Raw genomic sequence first — 21,574 nt, forward strand, 5'->3', positions numbered from 1 at the left:
CGCCTGTCCAGAACCAAGCTGTGTTCCTAAACTGAATGGGTGTCTGTCAGCTCTGCTTCTGCTTCGACAGGACCTACAGGAACTAATGACAACACTAGCTTAACTTATCTTATCTCCACACTCTTATCAACATAGTAACTTACTACTTACTTTGGCTCCTAGACATGCTTTTTCTAATATTTTGTTTCTACTGTCATCAGATGGCTGAGCGGTTAGGGAACTTCTGGTCAACTTTAACTTCACGTATACTGACAGCGACACCAATACCATCTAAACACCGTGATAGGGGTGAAAGAACACGCGGAGAACCTGAGAACACTTAAAGTTCACTCAAACCTTGAAATTATTTCTCAAACGCTGCTGTTACTTTCATCGATACGGACATAGGAGGACGGCGCTCTCTGCTGGATAGTATTTGCATGCGACGCCAAGCGAACGCTGCTGTAGCCTATTAAAGTATTTCCACCTGTAACGTCTTTGTCTTTCTCTCTGTTAGTCAGCTTATATGAACTAAGATATTACCTGCAGATAAATATTGACTATATCTAAATCCTATTATATCTACGTATATCCCAAGGCGGATTTAAATAATTATTATATTAATTGTCTTTAGTCTATTCTCCGTGTTTTTAATTATTCTGTAACTGTGTTTACGTTTTTTATATTCCGGTTATATTTGATATTACATTTGATATTCCGGTTGAATTAATCTCTGAATAAATTAATTAAAGTGAATCCATTGAATAACCTACGATTGTGTACAAATTCGAAATGATTGGATTTTGATTATTCATGTTCCTTGCTGACTGCTGTAAACAGTGTGGTTCTGAATCTTGTCAGTCATAACACGCACCCGGGTACAGGGCTCCTATGATCCAATAAAGTGAGTTGAGGAGTGAAGCGTACAGTATATCTTCCGGGTGCACAGAAAGTTTGACTGTGCCGCACAAAAGGCTCTCTGCAAAGGTCAGTCGTTTAAGTTGACACAACTTAGAATATGTTAATATTGAAACATTAACAAAGCTATTATATAAAAGAATACCATGAGTGCGTGCATATATTGGAAGTGTGTTGGTGCACTAACATATAGTGGAGTTGTAGCAAATCCTTGCTAGCCAGCTAGCTCTGCAGCAAGACGCTTTTGAAAGGAAAGTGATGGTATAGGTTATAGATGCGCCCGCCCTCTCTCAATCCACAGACAGATGGCTGGCAGTCCGGTTAGAATGTGGACACGTTCATCGGAGTCACTCTATACATTTAAAACGAACATTTGTTCGAATTATGATAAACTAGGCTATTTATTTGTTCCTGAAGGTTTCAAAATAGGCAGATAGCTTATCGAGACAGTTTCAAATAGCTGCATCATCAACAATTTTATAGGTCAAAATAGCGAGCAGGAGCCTATAGTACTGTGCTAGAGAGCTTTGATTTTCCAGTGCGCCATTGCCTTCGCATAACTTTTCACGTATAAACAAACGTGCATTACATTACATTCAACAACGATGGAATATGGCTCGACTTTCTGCAAGGTTAAAATGAACAAATGTATACAAACAACTGCCAACTAATCACATTGTTTCTACTGCTGACGTGGTGGTCTTGTTTTAAAGTCAGACATATGCTTTTGTCTTTGGAGGGGCTGCAGGCGCAGTGTTGCTGCTCTAGCTATCCATTTCATATTTAGAATTTCAACCACGTTCAGCTGATAACGTGCTGCATAATATGAAACATACGAAACCTACTGTATAGCAGTAACAACGACGGTTATCAGGCAGTAGTTTGGCGTCACTATATTAGCAGTTCCCATGGTGAGAAACAAACAGGTGACCGATACCGCCCGAGGACAGCTGCCTGATTTGATTGAAATACATGTGTAATTATGTCTATTAAGTTCTATTAAGGAAATGAGGACAGGGACACAGTAGAATTGAGCTGGCCTTGTTTGCAGGGTTGTTCTGCATGGGCAGCAGAGATAAGTATTGACTGTTGTAATCAATACAGGATTCAGCCTCCCAGGAGCTTACACACTCCACATTGAACTAGTCTGCCAGTGTTGAGACTGTCAGTTCTCTCGGGCGAAATATCAAACAAAAATGCTGGTCATGCAGGGACCAGTGTCGAAGAGGGGGAGGGAGAGCAAAAGGGGGGAGAGAGAGAGAGGGCTTGAGGGTATAGAGGGCTTTTCCAAGCCTGTCCTTGACTTTCGTAACCATCTCTGCAGCTGCTTTAGTATTGGTTAGATGTTTATCATGTCTGTGCCAAGACTAGTGTGTTATTGTGTATGACTGTCTAGGAGACTTTAGTCTAGACTATAGTCTAGAGTACAGTATGTCACTGTGCCTCAAGTCATAAATATTGTGTTGGATTGGCAAGTGTGACTTCTTCTACAGTAGTGTGTAGGGTAGATGTAGACAACCTATGAGGAAGGAGGTGGAGTAGGGAGTCATCAGTCCCAGACAGAGGGACTATATGGAGCAAAGTTAAGTTTAACTTCAGCATTATTGTCTTGAAGGAGAAATGTGACCTCTTGCATAAATATACACGTGTGTTCAACACAAGGACATTGAGACGCATTCCCGTAGGCTACTGTGGCATGAGCTGAAGAATTATGTGTGTGTTTGATGGCGCTAAGCTAGTGACGCGTGGGGGTTAGACAATGCCAAAAGTATGGGTCAAAGAAAAATGTTAACACCCATATCCTCTCATTCTCTCTCGCTCTCTAACCCTCCTCCTACCCTCTGTCCCAATCAATGTTGTCCCTGTCTCTCTCTCTCTCTCACCCCCCCCTCTCCCTCTCTGGTGTGCCCCTGTCCTCTCCAGGTAGGAGGAGGGTTGTCAGGCTGTCTAGCTCCCTCAGTGTGTGCGTGTGTCAGCCATGGCGAGCCTCCTGCGTGTGGTGGCTTCCAGCTGCTCGGCCCCTCTGCTCAGTGGCTTGGCCTGTGTGAAAGTCCCCAACGCTGCCGCCTCCGTCAAGACGCCATGCCTGCGCTTCTTCAGGACCCAGTCTGCTCTGTGGCGCTGTGCCTCCCCAGGTAACCACCTTCACCTACCATGCTGCTGTGGGTAGCCTAAATACACTCTGGCTAGCAGTTAGCACCCTGACCATGATATCTGTTAGTGTCAGCTGTCCTGCTAATAGTACAACTGTCTGAACAACCTGACTGCTCCTGGTCTAGTTCCTGTTGAAACCAGCCAGGTGTGCTTCCAGTCCCAAGGTCACACAGCATTGAGTCCATGTGTTGTCTACCCTGCGTGTGTGTGTGTGTGTGTGGGTGGGTGGGTGTGTGTACACAAGCATGTAGATGTCTGTTGTCTGAATGACGGGTAACACTGTCTCAGTTTCCTGTGATTATCTTGCTTCAGTGACAGCTGGGAAATTCTATTCTTGCCAACCAATCAGGTGTGAGTGTATGTGTGTGTGTGTGTGAGAGAGTGTGTTCTTGCCTGTTTAAGTATAGACACAGTAGGCCTGCAGCTGTGGAATTTTCCATAGGAGCAGCATATGTCCTCTGTCGTGTGGATTGGCCTGTCCACTCAAACCACAAACCAGCCTGTCTTCTCAAATCACAAACCAGCCTGTCTTTTCCAATCACAAACCACCCTGTCTTCTCAAATCACAAACCAGCCTGTCTTCTCCAATCACAAACCAGCCTGTCTTCTCAAATCACAAACCAACCTGTCTTCTCAAATCACAAACCAGCCTGTCCACTCAAACCAGCAAACCAGCCTGTCCACTCAAACCACAAACCAGCCTGTCCTCTCAAATCACAAACCAGCCTGTCCACTCAAACCAGCAAACCAGCCTGTCCACTCAAACCACAAACCAGCCTGTCCACTTAGTCTTGTTTGTCACTTATCATGGTTTACATTTACATTTAGTCATTTAGCAGACACTCTTATCTAGAGCGTCAGTCTGTTCAGTCAGCTAGAGAGAGACCACTTCTCCTCCGCTCAGGTGATCAGTCACAAATGTGCTCTGATCCGATCACGGTCTAACCCCACCCCCCCAGGCGTCCCCTACAAGCAGCTGACTGTGGGCGTCCCCAAAGAGATCTTCCAGAACGAGCGGCGAGTGGCTCTGTCCCCGGCCGGCGTGCAGGCTCTCATCAAGCAGGGCTTCAACGTGGTGGTGCAGTCTGGCGCCGGAGAGCCCTCCAAGTTCCCCGACGAGCAGTACACACAGGCGGGTGCCTCCATCGCTGGCGTGAAAGAGGTCCTGGGCTCAGACGTACTGCTCAAGGTAAGAAGGGGGGAGTGAGGGAGGGTTGGATGTAGAGAGGAGCGGAGCCTGCTACAGGTGGCCGAGGTGAACGAGGGGGAAGAGGGAGGGAGGGAGAGAGGCTGAGGTGGGGGAGAACATCTGGGAGGTCTATCTGGGGCTTTAGGACCATCCTGTTACTCACAGATATAATGCATTAATAAGGTGGATATCGTTTTTGGGGTCTGGAGTGTGTATCCGTGTTTCTATATTGATATGCGTGTGTCTGCTTGTATCTGTGTGTCTGCCCCTCACTTCCCCACACACACACACACACACACACACACACACACTCCCCCAGGTGCGCGCCCCCATATTTAACCCGGAGCTGGGGGCCCATGAAGTAGACCTGATGAAGGATGCAGCTACGCTGGTGAGCTTTATCTACCCCGCCCAGAACCCCGACCTGCTGGACCTACTGGCCCAGAAGAACACAACCGTGGTCGCCATGGACCAGGTCCCCCGGGTTACCATCGCCCAGGGATACGACGCCCTCAGCTCCATGGCCAACATAGCAGGGTAGGAGAAACACACAAACAAACGCTACACGGGACACGATGTTGGGTATATCCACCTCTCCTGGCTCAGTTAGTCTGATGTTTGGATGTCCCACTGGCGCAGTGTTGAGGTCTATATCAACAAAAACACCCATCCTGTTTACAGTCTGAGAGTACAGTACTGTCAGCTGACTGTGTCCCGCTCTCCTCTCCGCCACAGGTACAAGTCTGTGGTTCTGGCAGCCAACAGTTTTGGACGCTTCTTCACTGGCCAGATCACAGCGGCAGGGAAGGTTCCTCCAGCCAAGGTGTGCTGCTGGCTTCCTATTACTACTACTATTACTATTACTACTACTATTACTACTACTACTGCTATTACTACTACTATAACTACTACTACTATTACTACTATTACTACTACTGCTACTATTACTGCTACTATTACTGCTACTATTACTGCTACTACTACTGCTACTTGTCCTTCATTCATACCACACTACATCCATACACTGGCCTGCTGTACTGTCCTGTTTGCTCCATCTCCCCCCTCCCCCCCAGGTGCTGATCATCGGAGGAGGGGTGGCAGGACTGGCAGCAGCGGGCACAGCCAGGGCCATGGGCGCCATCGTCAGGGGCTTCGACACCAGGTGGGTAGGAACACGCACACTTTGGAGTTTTGACATTCAAGTTTGTTTGTACAAGTACACGTCTGGAAATCTTGGTCCTGCTCCTTTTAACAGTTTCCTAGCAGTTTAATCTAAATCCTATATGGTTCTATATCGTAATTATTTTTCTTAAATACATTTGTATCCTATATGAACTAATCCTTTTAGTTATACTTCAACACTAATACAATTTTTATCAACAAGAAATGTAATATTAAACAAAACCAAACTCATATGTACACACATACACACACCCACGGTGAGTGCTACCTCCCTCTCTCCAGACCGGAGTGGAGATCAATTTCATTAGACTTGTATTAGTTAGCTTGACCCTGGTCAGGGTGAAAGGATTGGCTTACACACTTGACTGACTCTTAACAAGATTAGGAGTGGTCAGTTCTCCAACTGTCCACTAGGCCGCAGCAGCACCTACGGCCATACAGAGTGAGATGAGAGCAATGAGAAGAAACAGGCATTTCAAGACTGGAGGTCTTAGGAGGCCAAGCAGTACCACCCCATGTCTTAGAACTGGTGTGTGTGTGTGTAAATGTACATCTCTGCATCACTCTGCCATGGCGTTTGATGTGGTTTCGATGTGTGTGTCCCTTCTCCTACCCTCTTTATCCTGCCCCCCTAGAGCTGCAGCCCTGGAGCAGTTTAAGTCCCTGGGGGCGGAGCCTCTGGAGGTGGACTGTGAGGAGTCTGGGGAGGGCCAGGGGGGCTATGCCAAGGAGATGTCCAAGGAGTTCATCGAGGCTGAGATGAAGCTGTTTGCCAAGCAGTGCACGGAGGTGGACATCCTTATCAGCACGGCACTCATCCCTGGTGAGGACACACACACACTCCACACACACAAACACTTCCATTCTTTGACCCAGTTGGTGTCGATAACATGACCCTCTCTACCTCCGCTAAGATCTAGGATCAATCATGTCTGGTAGGTCTTGCAAAAGGGACATTCACTCAGGGTTTGACCTGTGTGTGTGTGTGTGTGCGTGCGTGTGTGTGTGTGTGTGCAGGTCGCCGGGCGCCCATCCTGATAACCAAGGACATGGTTGAGACCATGAAGGATGGCTCTGTGGTGGTGGACCTGGCAGCCGAGGCTGGGGGGAACATAGAGACCACCGTACCTGGGGAGCTGTCTGTACACCAGGTAACCAGGGCTGTTTGGTAGTCTGTACACCAGGTAACCAGGGCTGGTTGGTAGTCTGTACACCAGGTAACCAGGGCTGTTTGGTAGTCTGTACACCAGGTAACCAGGGCTGGTTGGTAGTCTGTACACCAGGTAACCAGGGCTGTTTGGTAGTCTGTACACCAGGTAACCAGGGCTGGTTGGTAGTCTGTACACCAGGTAACCAGGGCTGTCAGGTAGTCTGGACACCAGGCAACCAGGGCTGTTTGGTAGTCTGGACACCAGGTAACCAGGGATGTTTGGTAGTCTGGACACCAGGTAACCAGGGCTGTTTGGTAGTCTCTACACCAAGTAACCAGGGCTGTTTGGTAGTCTGTACACCAGGTAACCAGGGCTGTTTGGTAGTCTGTACACCAGGTAACCAGGGCTGTTTGGTAGTCTGGACACCAGGTAACCAGGGCTGTTTGCTAGTCTGGACACCAGGTAACCAGGGCTGTTTGGTAGTCTGGACACCAGGTAACCAGGGCTGTTTGGTAGTCTGTATACAGGGTAACCAGGGCTGTTAGGTAGTCTGGACACCAGGTAACCAGGGCTGTTTGGTAGTCTAGACACCAGGTAACCAGGGCTGTTATGTAGTCTGAACACCAGGTAACCAGGGCTGTTTGGTAGTCTGGACACCAGGTAACCAGGGCTGTCAGGTAGTCTAGACACCAGGTAACCAGGGCTGTTTGGTAGTCTAGACACCAGGTAACCAGGGCTGTTTGGTAGTCTGGACACCAGGTAACCAGGGCTGTTTGGTAGTCTGGACACCAGGTAACCAGGGCTGTTTGGTAGTCTGTACACCAGGTAACCAGGGCTGTTTGGTAGTCTGGACACAAGGTGACCAGGTAAACCAGGTTGTAGCTGCCTGTACACCAGATTAACAGTGTAACCTGGGGTGGGTGGTGTGTGTGTGTTCCAGGGTGTGACCCACATAGGCTACACTGACCTGCCCAGCCGCCTGCCCACCCAGTCCAGCACCTTGTACTCCAACAACGTGATCAAGCTGATCCGAGCCATCTCCCCAGACAAGGACAACTTCTACTTTGACGTCAAGGAGCAGTTTGACTACGGGACCATGGACCACGTGGTGCGGGGGTCCATCGTCATGCAGGTACCACACGCGCGCCCCCGGAGGCCCCCATGGCCGTGGCGTCTACACCACGGGTGCTACATCCTAGGACGGGGCACGCGATGGGAATAAGAGGTCAACAAGAGGAGGTCAAGAGAGAAATGTTTGTATGATTCATTTGATAGGATAGTCTTGGTAACAGCTGGACTTATTTAGTCATCACTGCTGTAGTCCTGCTGGTGATTAGGGGTTCTGTCTCACACACACACACACACACACACACAGAGACAGACAGACACAGACAGAGGTGAGGTAAGGTGTTGTTTAGTAGTGTGTTCTCTGCGTTGTGGGCCAGGCATGGTGATGGATGGTGGCGTGCCAGGCGTGTGTGTGTGTGTATGCAGTCTGCTGTGAACATGATCCATGAGCCACCAGTGGAACTGCTGATGTGCCTGTAATAGACACACTATCAAACAGAGCCCTCCTTTGATCTCAGATTGGAATACCTGCTCTGGGTTCACAGTAGCTTGATACCTTTGTGATTTTTCAGATGGATTAGTATCTCCCCCTCTTCCTTGTCGTGTCTCCCCCCCCCCCCACCCTGCTGTCTCTTTCAGAACGGTAAGAACCTGTTCCCGGCCCCCCAGCCCAACAACATCCCCGTGGCCGCCCCCCCCAAGCCTCCCAGTGTGCAGGAGCTGCAGAAGGCCAAGGCAGCGGCCGTGTCCCCCTTCAAGGCCACCCTCACCACGGCCGGCATGTACACTGGAGGTGAGCCCCCTCCACACACACACACACTCACGCGCAATGGTCAGCTCTGTTGTGTTTGACATCTGCTGGGTCAGTGAGGGTCACTGTGCTGTCTGTCCTGTCATTTTGTATTTTATATTGTATTTTATATTGTAATTTGTCAACTTATATTTTATGCCCACTTTTAATTCCTTGTCAGTGCAAACTTTCATGGCGAATAAATCCCGTTCTGATTCTGATTCTGTCCCCCAGGTTTCACCACTCTGCTGGGTCTGGGCCTGGCCGCGCCCAACGCCGCCTTCACCCAGATGGTCACCACCTTCGGCCTGGCGGGCATCGTGGGCTACCACACCGTCTGGGGGGTGACCCCCGCTCTGCACTCCCCTCTCATGTCTGTCACCAACGCCATCTCAGGTGACACCCAACGGACAGGCTGTCCAGTCTCTCTGCTCCTCATTCCTCCTGCTCCCAAAGTCCTCCTCCTCCTCCCTGCCGTCAGACCGATGGCTGGATGCTTGCCGTGGTAACCTGACTTGGAGGCAGGATGAGGTCGTGTGATCAGCAGTCTGGCTCGGGCTCTGAAACCCACTTCAAAGAGCACCTTCTCTCCCTGGCTTCTCCTCTCCATCCCTCCTCCCCTCCCTTGATCCTGTTTCACACATAGGCAACCTCTTTATAACCCTGGGTTAACACTGAGGGTGTTTGTGTGTGTGTTCTCACACTCTTTGATTGCTGTGGAGAGTAGGAGGCGGAAGAGCCATGCTGTGTGTGTGAGCTCGAGCACTCTTGGGGTCTCTGGAAAGACCACACACACACACACATGTTGTGTGTGTCTGTGCTTGTCTATATGCCCTAGGTTTCCCAGACAGCAACATCACAGGGGCATGCTGGGATATCCTGCAGGGCGATTAGCAGGACCTACTGCACACTTCCTGTTAATTAGTTAAACCTCTCTCTCTTTCTTTCTCTGTCTCTGTCTCTCTCTCTCTGTGAAATGTGTGTGTGTGGCAAAGAGAGACCTCCGTGTGGCCATCACATGGCTGTGTGAGAGCTCCAAGCCCCCGTGTGTGTGTGTGTGTGTGTGTGTGTGTGGTGTCAGTCGTGACTACACCCAGACGTCACAGGCTGAGGATCTGCCTCCTGATGACCTGCTGCTGATGTCTGTGATCTCCATGTCCTGGAGGTGGGGGTGGGGGGGGTGGGGGGGTGGGGGGGGGTGGGGGGGGGGGGTGGGGGGGTAGCTGCACAGAGAGGACATGGAAGAGCTGGAAGGCATCATGGGTCTTTGATGGGGATTGGTTTTGTAAAGAGAGGGGGGGAAGGAGAGAGAGATGGAGAGAGAGATGGAGAGAGAGAGATGGAGAGAGAGAGATGGAGAGAGAGAGAAGGAGAGAGAGAGATGGAGAGAGAGAGGTGGTCTGTAGTGTTTCCTGTGCCAGTAAGGTACCCAGCTCGCTCTCCTTTGTTCTGCTGCTTGCATGTGACCAACTGGTGCCCTGGAATTCCAGAGAGGGACAGGAAACGCGTGCGCAAACACACATACACACACATACACACACACACACACACACACACACATATACACACACACATACATTGGGGTAAGTGTGTCTAGTTAGGCTGCTGCCTGCCTGGTAATGATTACAGCCGCGATGGTTATCAGGATTTCCTCTAGGGGGGGTAGGAGTTAGGGGGGGGAGGGAGTGGGAGGAGGAGGACGAAAGGTGATTCATACTTGAAGGATTGTAACTTTTGCTCTTTAACAACCGACCTAACCCTCTGAGTGTGTCTCTCTCTGTCCCAGGTCTGACTGCTGTGGGCGGTCTCTCTCTCATGGGTGGAGGCTTGGCCCCCACCAGCACCGCTGAGACCCTGGCTGTTCTCGCTGCTTTCATCTCCTCCGTCAACATTGCTGGTGAGTTGCTCACATACACACACACACACACCAACACACACACACACAGGTCTGAAACGGGCCCTGGTGGGCCAGGTCTGTGTCTTGGTCAGGGACCCTGTTCTTGTCTTGCTAGGAAGGGGGATGGGGGGGAGGGGAGCCTAACGGGTAGATCAGAGGTCAGTTTTGTGAACCCCCCCCAGGGGCACGTCCAGGGAGGGCCAGGACCCCAGGGGTCAGGGGTCATGTCGGGGTCTCCCTGCCCTGCTAATGAGGGGCTGGCATTGCCAAGTCGTTACGCCCTCAGATCTCCTGCCAGGGCAATGTGCAGTATTACACATGGACGTTCCAGTAAAGAACAGGTGTTTAGTTTCAGTTTTAGTGCCTTGCTGGGTCCGCTTCTCTGCCCGGCTTGGACTGCAGTACCCATAAACCCCTAGGAACAGGACAAACCCAACGCTCCACGTCTCTCCCTGTTCTGCTGGTTCGCTCCCTCTCTCCGTCCGTCTCTCCCTCTGCCTCTCCCTCTTTCCACCTCCGTTTCCTCTCCTCCTCTCTCCTGTTCCCCTGCTCTGGTCTGGCTGCACGTTTAGAGTTTTCCTCTTGAAGTTTGGAAAGTCCCGTCCTTTCAAAGAGCAGCATTCCTGAGTCTGGGACGGTAATAGTCTCTTGGATCACCTGTGTGTGTGTGTGTGTGTGGGTGTGTGGGCTGTAAAAGTTGACAGGGTACTCTCAGGACAGAGAAGTGGCACATCCAACCAGCCTGGAAGAACCCTGGTAGTAGTCAAAACCTGCACTATTCCATGGTCTCTCTACAACCTCTCTCCTTTTCTCCCTCTTTCTTGTCTCGTCTCCCCCCCAGGTGGCTTCCTGGTCACTAAGAAGATGTTGGACATGTTCAAGCGGCCCACAGACCCCCCTGAGTACCACTACCTGTACATGCTTCCCACGGGTGTGTTTGTTGGAGGCTACGCCGCTGCCCTCCAGGCCGGGTACAACATCGAGCAGGTCCGCTTCACCCACGTGTGTGTGTGTGTTCTTCTCTGTGAGGTGTGTAGATGATATACCATGTGTGTGTGTGTGTGTTTTGTCCTCTTAGATGATGTACCTGGGCTCTGGTCTGTGCTGTGTGGGGGCACTGGCGGGGCTGTCCAACCAGTCCACCGCCCGTCTGGGCAACGCCCTGGGCATGATGGGCGTGGCCGGGGGCATCGCCGCCGCCCTGGGCGCGCTCAAACCCAGCCCTGAGCTGCTGGGACAGATGAGCATGGCCATGGCTGTGGGGGGCACCGCTGGTGCGTATAGGGGTGGTGTGTGTGTGTGTGCGTGTGTGTGTGTGTGTGGGGGGCGGGTCTGGATTGTGCGTGCTTCTTAAAGTCAGAGGGATGTCTTGAGCTTGTTAAATGTCAGATGTGTGTGAGTGTGGTCTATAGATCAAACCAATTTGTAACTGGTCCCGACTGTGGTGGAGTCTAATGGACACCATCATGTCTGCATCGTGCACACACACACACCAGCACGCGCGCTCACGCCAGCAGATCTATCCAGTCAGGTTCATCTACATACTAATTATTCCAGGAAGAGCCAGACTAAACTGGCCTTCATGCTCTAGCCTGCTTCCAGATGCTCACAGTCACACACGCACACGCACACAAGGAGGTCCAGTAACAAACATGGTATTTCCCTAAACATCCTCATCATTAACACCTGCCATGAGAGTGGCCCGCTTCCCAGCAGGCGTATGTGTGTGTGTACTGCAGTGTACTTAGCCCCTCTCTTCACCCCCCTCACCCCCCCCCCCCCCCCCCCCCCAGGTCTGGGCATCGCCAAGCGGATCCAGATCACGGAGCTGCCCCAGCTGGTGGCAGCGTTCCACAGCCTGGTGGGCCTGGCCGCCGTGCTGACCTGCGTGGCAGAGTACATGGTGGAGTACCCCCACTTTGCCACGGACCCCACCGCCAACCTCACCAAGATCATCGCCTACCTGGGCACCTTCATCGGGGGGGTCACCTTCAGCGGCTCCCTGGTGGCCTACGGCAAACTGCAGGGTGAGCATGGGGGGGGGGGGGGGGTGGAGGAGGAAGAGGAGGGGACGGAGAGGGGAGGGGCATCTGGAAGGTCCTCTCCCCCATCCCCCCCCCCCTCCTTCCCTCCAGTCATTTTCCACTTGCTCCTGAAAGCTGGAACTCATTATTCCTGGAGTATACACACACACACACAGAGTGCACAGACATGCCCTGATCACCACAACCACCGTTGCCACCATCTCCACCCTGAATCAATCCCTCCTCCTCTTCCTCCTCTCACTCTCCCATTTAAAGGGTCTTGTTTTCCAGTTGGTGCTTTTGGAAGGTTGACAGACCAGTTTTGACATACCCCCCCCACCCCCCTTCTCTACATACACTCTCTACATGCTGATCTGATATGCAACGCTTTTTTCAGCTTCAATTTACTGTGACGAAGAGTTAGCTATGCAAAATCAAAACACAAACACACTGCAGTTGGACTGTGGCACACCCTAAACAGAAACACACACAGTCTATAATCACACCCTAATATTTGACCAAATGTGGGGTTGGGATTGAAATTGTTGTTTTTCGTTTTGGCTTCTACAGTATGCGCTAACCTTGACCATGCCCCCCCCCCCCCCCTCATCCAGGGATGCTGAGCTCCTCCCCCCTGATGTTGCCTGGGCGACACATGCTGAACGCCAGTCTGATGGCAGGCAGCGTGGGGGGCCTGGTGCCCTACATGCTGGACCCCAGCTACACCATGGGCATCACCTGTCTGGGCTCCGTGTCAGCGCTCTCCGCTATCATGGTACTAGGGAGTGTGTGTGTGTGTGTTCTCTCTGTCTGTCTCTCTCTCTCTCCCCCTCTTGATGTGAGGTAACTGCTTCTGCTTAGCGGCGGCCCTCAGGAGAGATGTGCATTAGAGCGTGACCCTGCAGTGATATCATCTCGCGCACACACAGCCCTCAAGTTGCTTCACCCCCCCTCCCTCCCCCCAACCTCCCTACTATCACGTTTCCCCTTTTATCTGATTGGTCCAAATGCTGTGGCGGGTACTGATTGGCCCTGTCCCTCCAGGGTGTGACCCTGACGGCAGCCATCGGCGGGGCGGACATGCCCGTGGTCATCACGGTCCTCAACAGCTACTCCGGCTGGGCGCTGTGTGCCGAGGGCTTCCTGCTCAACAACAACCTGCTGACCATCGTAGGAGCTCTCATTGGCTCCTCGGGAGCCATCCTGTCATACATCATGTGTGTGGTAAGGACACGCACAGTCTAGCAGAGCCTAACTCCTAGCTTGTTAGTGAGTGTGGGACCTGTTTGTGGTCCTTGTCAGATGGGTGCAGTTCTGCTACAAGCCACTAGGAGGACCTCTAGCTATACTGATGCATCCATGAGAGCAGACCACGAGTCCCTCCATATAACCTGATCTCTCTCTTCATCTCTCCGTCCCTGTCCCTACCTCTCTCTCTCTCTCCTCCCCCCCCTCCTCTCCAGGCTATGAACCGCTCCCTGGCCAACGTGATCCTGGGGGGGTACGGTACGTCCTCCACTGGCACGGGCAAGCCCATGGAGATCGTGGGCACACACACCGAGGTCAACATCGAGCAGACTGTGGAGATGATCAAGGATGCCCACAGCATCATCATTACCCCTGGTAAGCACACACACACACACAGGAGCATGCTAATATGGAGTAAGTGGGTTTGGGACTCTGAGGTCTCTGTGATGTGAAAAACAATTTCTCGGCTGCCCACATATTTGTAGAATTACAGCAGAGCTGCTCTGTGTGTTTGTCTAACCTCTACTATAACCTGTACTGGCCTTGTTAAATCACCAGCTAACGAGCTAAGGGGGTGGATGGGGCATGAGGGGGGGGGGGGGGGGGGGGATGGGGGGGGGGGGAGGCATCTATCCTTGGTGGTCTCCCTGTCAAATAGGAGCTTTGTTAGAAACCTGACACTACAAAGTGAAACAAAACAGAGCTCTATCTCCAGTAGAGACCTCCCTCCCACCACCATCACCACTCTGCCTACACATGGGGTGTAGGAAGCAGGGTGCACACACACACACACGCTGGGGCCGAGGCTGGGGTTTGGGGCCAGGTTGTCTCAGCTGACCGTGCTGGTGAGGTTTTCATCCTCTCCAGCTGATCCCAGTCCCTCCTGCCCCCCTGGCACACCAGGGAGGATCTGAGGCCTGGTGCTGCGTCATGGCTGCTTACGTTGGGGTGTTTATTTATAGTGTTGTGAAATAACACAGCCAATTATTCCATCTCCGGACTTCAAATGAATGGAAAGAGCTTCCACTTGTATGTATGTGTGTGTGTAGGGTTATCAAAGCCATATTTAGTGGGTAATGATCTTAACCATGCAGACTCCCCTCCTCTCGACTGGGGTGTTTTCTGGCCACACCCCCCTGGTGCTGGACTGTGAATGGTTGAGCAGGACTGTAGCACCGGCCAGTCGCAGCCCATTCAAACCCAACGTTAAGGAAGTGGAATTTATTGATTTCCTGAATGGTTGAAATAGTTCATACTTTCAGCTTGGTCGTATGGTTGAAATTTGAATGGTAAAATCATACACTCATAAATGCATAGCAAAGACATGGATGGAATACCAGGGTATTTCTCAATGTTTATTATTCATACAATATTTATGGGACACGGTACGATTTTACACTGTTACTCTAAACTCTCTCTGTCTCTTTCTTCATCCTCTCCCCCCAGACAGTAGAACTGTATTTCAGGTTTCAACCGCAGGTTAACTGTGTGTGTGTGTGTGTTTTCCCCAGGGTACGGACTGTGCGCAGCCAAGGCCCAGTACCCCATTGCTGAGCTTGTGAAGACCCTACAGGAGCAGGGCAAGTCTGTCAGGTAGAGACCCTGAGCAACAACAGCATGACGACAACACAACACAGATGGAGAGAGAGAGAGAGAGAGAGAGAGAGCGAGAGAGAGAGAGAGAGAGAGGGGCAGGGAAAGAAAGAAAGAGGGCAAGGGAGGGACAGAGCGGAAAGGGGGGGGGGGGAGCGGGGGCTGGAAAAAAGAAAGAGAGTACAGAGTAAGGATGGAAGGGGGGGAGGTTGGGGGGGCGTAGGAGAGGGAGGGAGGGAGGGAGGGCCGGAAGCCTGGTGTAATTCCCTCCTGTTTGATCCAGACTACAGCAGCTGCTGCTACTTACTGCATTTGTACTTGATTAGAGACTGGTCAGGGAGGTCCGTCTTGGCCTCTTCTCCTCTCTCTACCTCTGGTCTCTCTACCTGTCTGTCTCCCTACCCTATCTCCGTCTATTTCAGATAGACGGAGATACTATCAGTCTCTAGTACAGTGTAATACAAACAGTCTGTTAGATCTGGGATCACACACAAACTGCATGGAATTACATGACATGGCTAACTGAGTCTGAGTCTTTATGGCAGGAGATCAGAGAGTGTCGGGGGGGGGGGGGGGGGGTGCCACCTTCAGGCAGTGCTAGCCGAGCTCCGCTCCTCTGATCTCTGCTGTCACCTTCTGCTCACAACCCTTCTAGTGATTACCCACTCTGTCCCTCTCTCCTACTCTCTCCTCCCGCCATCCTCCTTGCTTCCCTCTCTGCTCCTCCTCCCCTCTCTCTCTTTCTCTCTCTCTCTCCCCATCCTTCCTCTTCCTCCATCAGGCCTTTTACGACCAACGGTAGTAAAACTGCTCCTTCCTGCTTGTCTCTCCTAAAGTCATACTTAGTAGATGTATCTAATGTGTTGGTCTGTCTGCTGTCTGTAGGTTCGGTATCCACCCAGTGGCAGGACGCATGCCCGGGCAGCTCAATGTCCTATTGGCTGAGGCCGGCGTGCCCTATGACATCGTCCTGGAGATGGAGGAGATCAATGAAGACTTCCCTGGTAGGTCCCGGCACACTGGCTCCATGGGTCTAATTGAGCATGAGGCACTTCCTGCAACTGTGTTCTGTCTCTGACTGTGTGCGTGTGTGTGTGTGGCGACAGAAACGGATCTGGTCCTGGTGATTGGCGCCAACGACACAGTGAACTCAGCATCTCAGGAGGACCCTAACTCCATCATCGCTGGGATGCCTGTCCTGGAGGTGTGGAAGTCCAAGCAGGTGAGCACACACACACACACGCACAGAGAGACACAGGTAGTATGCATACCCCCAGCCCCTGCCTCGAGTGTCCATCCCCCAGCTTCTCAGCCTCGACTCCCAGCCTCCAGTGGTGCTGATGACCAGGCCAGGCTCACCTCTGGCTGCACCCCTCTCTGTCCCAAATGCAACCATCTGCCCCATGCATTATGGATGAGCTGCGTGTGTGTTTGGGAGGAAACCCCCGTCTCCCTCTGTAGTCACCTGGTCATCAAAGATCTTTTCTTACTCGGTTGTGATTGGATCCCACGGCCCTCCTGTTGATTGGAGGGTTTTGATGCAATGACTGCATAGTTCCAATTTCCTTTCAGCGTGTGTTTGTGGTGGGGAGGGGTCGACTAGTCTCTGGTTCTACTTATTCTAGTCAAGGGAGTTTGGAACATAAAGAAAACATGCTCTTCCCCTGTGTGTGTGTGTGCGTCTGTGTGCGTGCGTGTGTCAGGTGGTGGTGATGAAGCGCTCTCTGGGCGTTGGCTACGCCGCCGTCGACAACCCCATCTTCTACAAGCCTAACACCGCCATGTTGCTCGGCGACGCCAAGAAGACATGTGACGCCCTGCAGGCCAAGGTCCGTGAGGCCCAGTAACCGGGGCCACTCACGGGAGGTAGAGGTGAAAGAGGAAGAGGTGGAGGCGGGAAAGGGGTTCACATAGATATAGGCCTCCCTAGATGAGACACATCGCCATAGTCACCTGGCAGCCATGTTGGATAGTTGTGTTTTACGTGGGAGTTGTAGTTCTATGGTCCTCTTCCCTTAGAAGCACATCCAGTAAGGTGAGAGAGATGAGGTGAATGAAGAGTCATATAAACTACTAGATAGACATACTGTTGTTGTCCATATACATAAGTTGTCATTTGTTTGTCCCCATGACAACAGACTTTCCTTTGTCCCTCTTTCCTGTTGTGTGGTTGTCATGGCGAGAGTAGATGTCCTCTCAACTAGCGGGCCCTTGGCAAACACTAATTTAGTTCTGGTTGTTCTTGTATTGTTCTTCTCTAAACCCCTTTTTTAATCAAGTGAGAAAAGGAGAAAAGCACAATGCAGACATTTTTATATAGACAGAAATTAGTTTTCATGTTAAACAGTTAACGTTTTATATTCCTGTTCAAGTTTTTGTATTCTGATCCTAGTCATGCCTAAAGTGTCTGATTGGTTGGAAGTCAGCACAGTCTATTGGCATATTGCTGACTGATTGTTAAGAAGCCAGCATAGTCCATCAACCTACGGCTGTCTAATTGGTTGGGAGGCAGCACCATCCAATGACCAGTCTGACCAAGTCAGTATTAGCAATTGCACCACAACTGTCTGCTTTTGTCCTTTCCGGCGAGTGTTGTGATTCCCTGTGCCTTCCATGTGTCTCCCAGCCTGTGTTGTGGTGGTGATGTCTGTCTATGTGACCTGAGTGGACCAGGATCCAGAGGCTTTAGCTCAGCCAGCCTGACCTGTCCTGTCTAGGGCCTGAATGAAGACAAGCCCCATATGGGATTCCATGATATGATTGTGAAATATCCATAATCGATAACCTGGTTAGCTGTTAATTAGTCCCCTCCCTAGCTTGGATGAACTGCGGATGTCAAATGGTTTAAGATGGTCCAACTTACCTGCATGTCCTCAAACCTTCTCTTTATCCCACATATCCTACACACAGGGTTAGTTTGGTATCAGGCGGGCTTAGACTGGTGGTAGAGGAACTGATGTTCATCATATTCTGACCATGACAACTACCCTACCTCTCCATAGAACCATGATCTGACCAATCACGTTTCATAGAACCCAAACCTGACCAATCACCTTCCAATCGGCATAACCTCGACATGACCAATTGCCTTTCATAGACCCTTTGCATGGAACCGTATCTGACCAATCACCATCCTTAGAACCTCAACCTGACCAATCACCATCCTTAGAACCTCAACCTGACCAATCACCTCAGCTTGACCTATCACAAATTGCATTACATAGTGACCTCCATTTTAACTGTAACTCCGCTTACTCCAATTCCTTAACACATCTGTTTCGTTTCTTCAGCTGCGTCTGCATAGTGAGCTAGTGAAGCTACATTTTGAAAGGTCATTACACACATGCCTCCTGGGCTGTGTACTAACACACAGCTTTTCATCTTCACATAGAGAATGCCAACCGGCCATATTTGTACGCTGTTGCCATTTATGAGATGATAAAAAAAATGATTGAAGGGAAATTTGCCATTTTTGATTAAGAATGATTTGTCCCCCTTTTTCAGCAGAGTATTTTTGTATAGAGGACCGCGATACTCTAAAGGCTTTGTAAAACGGGCAGTTTGCAGTTGTGACATGTCAATGTTTTCATGTTTAGAGTGAAGAAGGAAATACTGTGAATGTTATTTTCTCTCCCAAATAAACCTGGAATTTAAACCTGCCGTCTCCGTCCTCCTGTGTTTTCAAACCCAACTGAGCGCCATGGCAACAAATGGGGAAATGACATCCCCACTCCATGACTCATTGAACAGCTTGTTGAGTAGAGAGCTGCACATCTCCAGACAGAGCCTGATGACCAGATAAGTGTTTGAGGAGCCCTCATCAACATGAAGACTCTCCCCTCAGCCCTGGGTCCACTCATCAGTTAAGCATTTGGTTTTGTGTCCAGGCGGCGTGTAAAGAACAGGACAAGGTGTTTTGTGGAGCCCCATCGTGTCCAGGTGGGCTTCCCGCTGCTGCTCCTCCGCTGAGCCCAGAAACCTGCCTTTTATCCTGCCGGATCTCCCAGATCAAGGGGAGATGGCGTGTGTTGTGATGAGGGTCACTTCAGCCTGTAACAAGTAGCACTCAGACAGGCTGATCACTCGGAGCTGTTGAGGTGCTGCGGTTTGGAGATGTGGTTCTGATAAAGCTTCACTTGTCCTGGGGAGCGAGGCCCATTGTCAGACCAGCATGTCCTCGGAGCTCCAGGCGAGGGGAGCAGGGCCGGGACAATCAGCCCCCAGCCTGTCCACGCCTGCCTCCTGCTGGGACCCGCCCAGCTCAGGCCAGCTCTCAGGCTGATTGTTTTCACTGGCCTGGCATGCGATTTTAAAGAGGGCATTTGACTGCATTACGCTCGTACGATGGGATTGAGTGATAAGCTAATTGTGTGTGTTTGTTGGACGTGTGTGTTTGGGGAGTCGTGGAGCAGATGTTTGGTGCATACTTTCTGTCCCCTACCATGAGGGTAATGTTCTAACCAGCTGTAGATTTATGTCCTCGTCATGAACACACACACACACTCAGTCCCCTACCCTGTGTTGTGGCAGGAGTTCCAACCATGGCCAGGCATTCCTTCCTCTCCCTCCAGGACTTTCTTTGGCTTGCAATCTCAACAACTGCGGGTGCATCTCAGTACTCCACGGTAGAACCCTTCTCCTTATTTTCTCCTAGCACCCACCCTACTCTTACCCGAGGACACAGAACGAGGTGGCAGCAGGACAGGAGAGGTGGAGGAGATTCAAGGGAAAAATGGCCGAGGATTATCGAGTTCTTCGTATTTGTTTGCTTCGAGTGTGAGATCTCCTCCAGATGCCAACAACCATCCCTCCCTCCCTCCACTGTCCCCCCCCGACCCTCCACCCAGCCCTCCAGGCTATCTGCTGCACACACACACACACACACACACACACACAGGGTCTCTGGAACAGCAGCAGCACATGAAACTGTGAGAAGAACGCAGCGAACATGGTTCCCTCGCCACATAATGGGTCATGATTGGCTTGTGGTCTGTCTCGGTGGACACGGCGGATGTGGCTTCCTGGTGGGACACTGCCTGCTGGGGGAGCATTAGCGTCACTCGAGGAGGCCTCCCTGTGCCCCTGCCAACATCCAAACACAACGTGTCTGCCTGGGTCTGTAGCCCTGTGTGGAGCTGTCTTGCTGTGTGTGGAACTGTCTAGCTGTGTGTGGAACTGTCTAGCTGTGTGTGGAACTGTCTAACTGTGTGTGGAACTGTCTAGCTGTGTGTGGAACTGTCTAACTGTGTGTGGAACTGTCTAGCTGTGTGTGTGAAAGCTGTACTGTATGTTCCACATCACATGTGAAGCAGTCTGTTTCCCCTAAGTGGGTTACCCTAAGAATGGAGACTGAGAGGTGAGTGTCAGTCGTTTGGTCAGGTCACACAAGGGTTAATCAGTGTTACTGACTGAAGCTGCTGGATTCTGTCCCTTTGAAGAGTGGCCCTGCGTCGTGAGATCTGGCGTATAACAGCAGATCCATCATAACGCAGGCTGGCCCTTATAGCTGCAGGTAGGGCTGTAATGGCTTCTTACGGGATCAGGCTAAGTGCTGGAGAGATCTAAAGCACCGGAGCACTCTCTTTCATCATAGCTTTTATTTACCTTTTCTCCCTCTCTCTCTTCCCCTCTCTTCCCCCCCCTCTCGCTCTCTCTCTCTCTCTCTCTCTCTCTCTCTCTCTCTCTCTCTCTCTCTCTCTCTGACTCTGACTCTCTCTCTTTCTCTTTCTCTCTCTCTCTGTCTCTCTCTCTGTCTCTCTCACACACACACACACTGCCCCAGCTCTGAGCCCTAATGTTCCGTGCTGTGTCCTGACTCAGGCTTGTTTACAGAGTGTGTGTTAGTGTGGGATTGAGCAGTGAGGGTCCTAAAAGCCCCCATTCGTCCTCCAGTGCCTCGTTTGACTGGCCCGGATGAAGATAAATGAACACGCTAGCTTCCTCGTCCACTTCCACCCCCTCCCCTGCTCTCTGTCCTCACATCCTCCCCGTCCTCCTCCTCTCTCTCCCCTCCTTCCTCCTCTCCTTCCTTCAATCTCTTCACTTCTACCAGTCCTTGTTCCACCTCCCTCGTCCTCCTCTCTTTCCTCCTGTTAGCTCGCCCCCTCACAATTCCCTCCCTCCACCTCTCCTTCGTCCACCTCCCTCTCCTCCCCTCTCTCCTTTCTTTCTGTCCTCCTCTTCTGGTTCATCTGTCTAGATGGAGTTCAGTAAAGTAAACAGGAGTGTTTTAACTGCTTTTATTGACCAGCTGCTTTCTCCCTTCTCCACGGAGATAACATGAGGAGATAAATACGCACACAAACACACAGACACACAAATAAAGTCTCTTGGCTGTGTTTAAGACCATGGTCAACGTCAATTGTTCAGTTTCATAATAAT

At 51.1% G+C, this 21,574-nt stretch overlaps 1 protein-coding gene across 1 annotated transcript; it reads left to right on the plus strand.

The window, feature by feature from the left end:
• Positions 1-880: 880 nt before the first annotated feature.
• Positions 881-18,848, plus strand: nnt (nicotinamide nucleotide transhydrogenase). Its single transcript, XM_047045049.1, has 22 exons — positions 881-966; positions 2,821-3,032; positions 4,011-4,240; positions 4,560-4,777; positions 4,976-5,063; positions 5,314-5,402; positions 6,058-6,245; positions 6,440-6,573; positions 7,514-7,705; positions 8,281-8,434; positions 8,666-8,827; positions 10,218-10,328; positions 11,170-11,315; positions 11,407-11,602; positions 12,122-12,355; positions 12,967-13,127; positions 13,397-13,576; positions 13,816-13,975; positions 15,112-15,193; positions 16,079-16,197; positions 16,300-16,415; positions 16,897-18,848. Exons 2-22 carry the CDS (start codon positions 2,876-2,878, stop codon positions 17,038-17,040), a joined length of 3,261 nt encoding a protein of 1,086 aa, XP_046901005.1. The 5' UTR covers positions 881-966; positions 2,821-2,875; the 3' UTR covers positions 17,041-18,848.
• Positions 18,849-21,574: the final 2,726 nt, after the last annotated feature.

The sequence above is a fragment of the Hypomesus transpacificus genome, chromosome 22 (assembly GCF_021917145.1).
Source record: "Hypomesus transpacificus isolate Combined female chromosome 22, fHypTra1, whole genome shotgun sequence".
NCBI lineage: Eukaryota > Metazoa > Chordata > Actinopteri > Osmeriformes > Osmeridae > Hypomesus > Hypomesus transpacificus.

Bases quoted from the DNA above. Each gene is read 5' to 3' on its own strand.
- nnt (XM_047045049.1), top strand. From the start codon at position 2,876: ATGGCGAGCCTCCTGCGTGTGGTGGCTTCCAGCTGCTCGGCCCCTCTG. The intron at 11,316-11,406 runs GTCCGCTTCACC...TTGTCCTCTTAG, and splicing joins CCGGGTACAACATCGAGCAG to ATGATGTACCTGGGCTCTGG. The intron at 12,356-12,966 runs GTGAGCATGGGG...CCCCTCATCCAG, and splicing joins GGCCTACGGCAAACTGCAGG to GGATGCTGAGCTCCTCCCCC.